At 31.5% G+C, this 4,287-nt stretch overlaps 1 protein-coding gene across 1 annotated transcript; it reads right to left on the reverse strand.

Moving 5' to 3' along the window:
• Positions 1–1,396: 1,396 nt before the first annotated feature.
• On the reverse strand, positions 1,397–2,954 carry LOC130807300 (zinc finger protein 7-like). Its single transcript, XM_057672455.1, has one exon. The coding sequence runs from the start codon at positions 2,718–2,720 to the stop codon at positions 2,022–2,024; it is 699 nt and encodes a 232-aa protein (XP_057528438.1). The 5' UTR covers positions 2,721–2,954; the 3' UTR covers positions 1,397–2,021.
• Between the last annotated feature and the right edge of the window lie 1,333 nt (positions 2,955–4,287).

Below are 4,287 nucleotides of genomic sequence, written 5' to 3' on the forward strand. Positions count from 1 at the left end.
TAAATTGATTTTATCAAACCGGCCATCACCTCCATCAATAAATATCACCGTTGCGCATTGCTTTAACCACCGTCACGCAATTAGATTAGAAATTATATCACCAAAGAGTTTCCTTTCAGCCGGTCACTTGAGAGACCGTCTCTTTAAGAAACGTCTTCCAGGCCCAGCGCCCATTAAATCTTAATGTCCACTTATTGTATTGTTAACGCCTACTTACATTATACTTAATACCTACTTATAATATACTTAATGCCCACAGAAAATGTACTTGAAATGCCTACTTACAATATTCTTAATGTCTACCAAAAAACTTAGTCTATTAGCCTACTTACGATATCCTTTATGCCTACTCATAATATACTTAATGCCCACCGATTAAGTATTTAAGTACTTACAATATTCTAAATGCATACTTATATTTTTAATACCTACCGAAAAACTTACTATATATTTTCCTTTTTGGACTTGCCTAGTTAAACATGGTCTCTCAAAAAGATCGTCTCTCACAAAAATTTGTATTTTTCTTTTGCAAATGCCAAGGGAACAAATGGAATTGGTTACTTGAACTTGTAACAAAGTGAATATGATGGACTCAATTGAGTAAAACCATTTCCTTAGAGGCAAAAACTCCATTCAAAACAAGCTCTGAAAAAGCCTTTATACAAGTTATAATTATTTTTAAAACGTTAACATTGTAGTAATGCGCATTATAAGATTTTCTCTATATTTTTCTCAACACATTATATTTATTTTTACATCTGCCATAACTTCTAATCAATCGAATAATAATATTTTATACAAATAATAACTAATACTTCTATTACTACCTTACACCAAATAGACCCTATTCCACTTTGTCAAAGTAACTCAATAATATTTAAATGACAAATTAGGTTCATAATATTGTATCATGATTCGAGTGCTATATGTCAAGGAATTAAACTGTGTCACTCTTGGATACCAAAGTAGAATGAAGAAAAACTATATGAAATCAATCCCTAAGAGTGGCCGTCTATTGACAGCTGATTGAATTCTTTTCTAAAAGTAAAAGTTGTGCTTGTTGGTAAGACTTTTACAGGGTTCCAAAGTCTCATGAATCAAATACATTGAAGAAAACTTCCATAATCATCAAATGTTATATAGAATCACATCCAAGACATTGGCGGCGGAGCAAAAATTAATAAATTTTATGAAGACTTTGTGCGGTCAAACATGTTGAGGCCCCTAAAATTTAATATTGAGGTAGTGAGGCCCCTAAAATTTGATACAATTAGATTAGAAATTATATCCTTAAACACCTAACACATATTAAGTAATTTAATATTGAGACCCTTAAAATTTCAGACCCTGTGCGGTCGAACATGTTAAACATGCTCAGAACGACATCAAATTTCACACAACATTTAGATACTATTACCGCTGTTTCAAATATTAGTAAGACAATGCAAGAATAATGGGACGCAAGACGCATATACCACTAGGTAAGTAGCAATTATAATAATCTTAAAGCCTCTAGCGTCATTTTACAATAAAGTGTCGACACCAAGATGCAGGCTAGAAAATTTAATTTAATTAGACTTCAATCAATATTATAGTTTATAACCTGAGTTATTTAATTGAAACTCCTACTGATATTGAAAACATATTAGTGACAAATATCACAGTCAAATTGATTTTATACAAATAGAAATATTTGATTCATTTATACTAATATTTTGAATTCCCCATTCTATTATTTACTTGTAATACACTAAGCTAGCACAACTGAGTGAACTTGTGCTGTTGTGCTACTATCTAGAGCCGCCATAAAGTACAGCTAATCTAGTTTTAGTTTTAACCAAAAGAAGTAAAGAAAGTACAAAATATACAAATCATAAAAAAAGGTTCATGATGAATTGTGGTATAGATCAAGAATTTCCTGTACAGAATCTAAATAAATTAATTTCATCAAATACCATAAAAATAAGATTAATTAATAGAATAAAAAAAACCCAAAAAAAATTTATTTGATTAATATAATATCATAATTTCAAGGTCAGATCAGGACAACAATTATTATTGTCAAGTGAATAATGATCATTATTATTATTAGAAATAATGATAGATGAACTTTCAGCTTCATCATCTAACTGCCTAAAACTTCCGGGCCAAAACGGCACCGCATTATAGACAGGAACACCCCCTAGTAAATACCCATTTTGCCCTTCGAATTTTGCAGCTGGAGCAGCACCATTAACTATACCATGTTCATGATCAAACAGATGTTGATGATGATGATGTAAATCGGACGGCTGAAGATGAGGATGATGCATCATCATCATCATAGATCCATGATGTGCTTGAATATCAATGGACGGTCTAGATGAAATTGGAAATGAAGGTACAGGAGAAGACCCATGAAGTGGAAGTGATGCTAAACTTACATGTCTGTCAGCTAAAGCACCAATTCTCATAGCTCTTTTAGCAATAGTTCTTTCTCTTTTATGAGCATTTTGATGACCACCAAGTGCCTGTGAGCTAAAGAATTTTCTCCTACAGTAATTGCAAGAGAATACTCTATTATTACTAGGTGGTGATATTTCATCCCCTGTAACTTTATCATCACTTTCATCACCAACATCTTGAGTTAAATCCTTGTTTGGATCAAAACAAAGATTTAAGTCAAGAGAAAATGGAAAGTGGGTGTAATTTTGTTCCTCTCCTTCATGTGAGTGTGCCATGTTTGGGGAATCCAAACAAGGAATGAATAGTAGAGAATAGAAGTAAGAAGTGAGAGTATTGGGATTAGGAAATGGTGGGGGTGAGTTGTCTGATGTATGAGTTAGAGGATTGAGGATTGAGGATTGAGGATTGAGGAGTAGGAGAAAGATTAAATTCAAAACTAATCAGGAAGACAAAGAGGAAGACAGACAGGAAAGTAGTGGGGTTCTTTCATTTTTATTGCCACTTATGGAGAAGATAAGAAGGGAATAAAGCATAATAATACTTGTGGTTTTCGGGATCACCAATTTTCCATTATCTTTTTACTGTTTCTTTATTTATTTATTTTTTTTTACTATGCTTTAGCTTTGTCGTTCCTCTTTGTTTTTCATTATTTTAAATTTTGAATTTTGAGTTTTACTCTTATTTTACATCATTTTTATATATAAAAGTTAATTTACTTTTTTTAATCTTATTCATATGTACTAAATCTATTATATTTTACCCATAAAATTTAGTTTTTTTTCTTTATTTATTACCTAATGTTAATCCTTTTCTTAAAAACGAACGTATGAATAAGCTTTATCATTTACTAGTGTTTACGAGAATTGTACTTTTAGGATTTTAATTCAAGTTAAATGTGAAAATGGTTTAGATCACATGTGACATGACACAACTTGAGTACACTATTTTAGGTAGGCAAGTTATAGATAATTCTACACAATAACAAAAAGGTTTAGTGAAATGTTAATTGTATTGCTTCATTTTTATTTTTTCACATAAAACGTAGCACATTTCATTAAAAACATCATATTCAATGTTAAGTTTTTTGATTTGTTTTTGTTTTGTGTTCTAAAATACATATAAAAAAATTTAAAAAAAAATCTTACATCAGCCACCCAAAGCCTTACTTTTGTTTTTTAAGTAAAAAGAAAAATTTTTAAATCAAAAATCAAACCCTTTGTCAATTTTATTTATAATTCAAGTAACATTTACTTATAAAAACTCTACTTTTGGGTGGTTCTTTTATAAAAATTTCACCTATTAATTATTTTTAAATAATCCAATCTTTGCCCTTGATTTTCTTTTAGAGGACTTCATGTCTCCTTTACCTATTGGAGCTAATTTTTCAAAATAAAAAATATTATGCATGTCACGTGTCTTGTTATAATTCTTTATGTTATTTTAACTACAAAATCTTGGGAAAAACAAGAAAATCAATGAACCCTACCCCCCTTCCTCTTCCCCTAACCTAGACCTTTAAACTCCTTTATTAGGCACCAACACACTTAAACCTAAACCCCCCTTTCATCTCCAGGCGTAGATATGCCCAAACCCTCACTCCCACTCGAAAGACACCAATAAATAACCACCCCTACAGCGGGACGCACAACCACCCTATCTAAGAACCCTCAAACTTCCCGTTCCCTACTGCCACCAGTAAACCAACTTGAAACCCTTACCAACCCCACATTCGAAGTGACTAAATATTATGAATGGAGGATGATAATGAATAGGTGGTGGCTTCGCCATTTCTATAACTAGTGGTAGTGAAACTTAACGCTTTTAAGGAAGGCATATTTTTAG

The sequence above is a fragment of the Amaranthus tricolor genome, chromosome 3 (genome assembly GCF_026212465.1).
Source record: "Amaranthus tricolor cultivar Red isolate AtriRed21 chromosome 3, ASM2621246v1, whole genome shotgun sequence".
In the NCBI taxonomy this organism is placed as follows: Eukaryota; Viridiplantae; Streptophyta; class Magnoliopsida; order Caryophyllales; family Amaranthaceae; genus Amaranthus; species Amaranthus tricolor.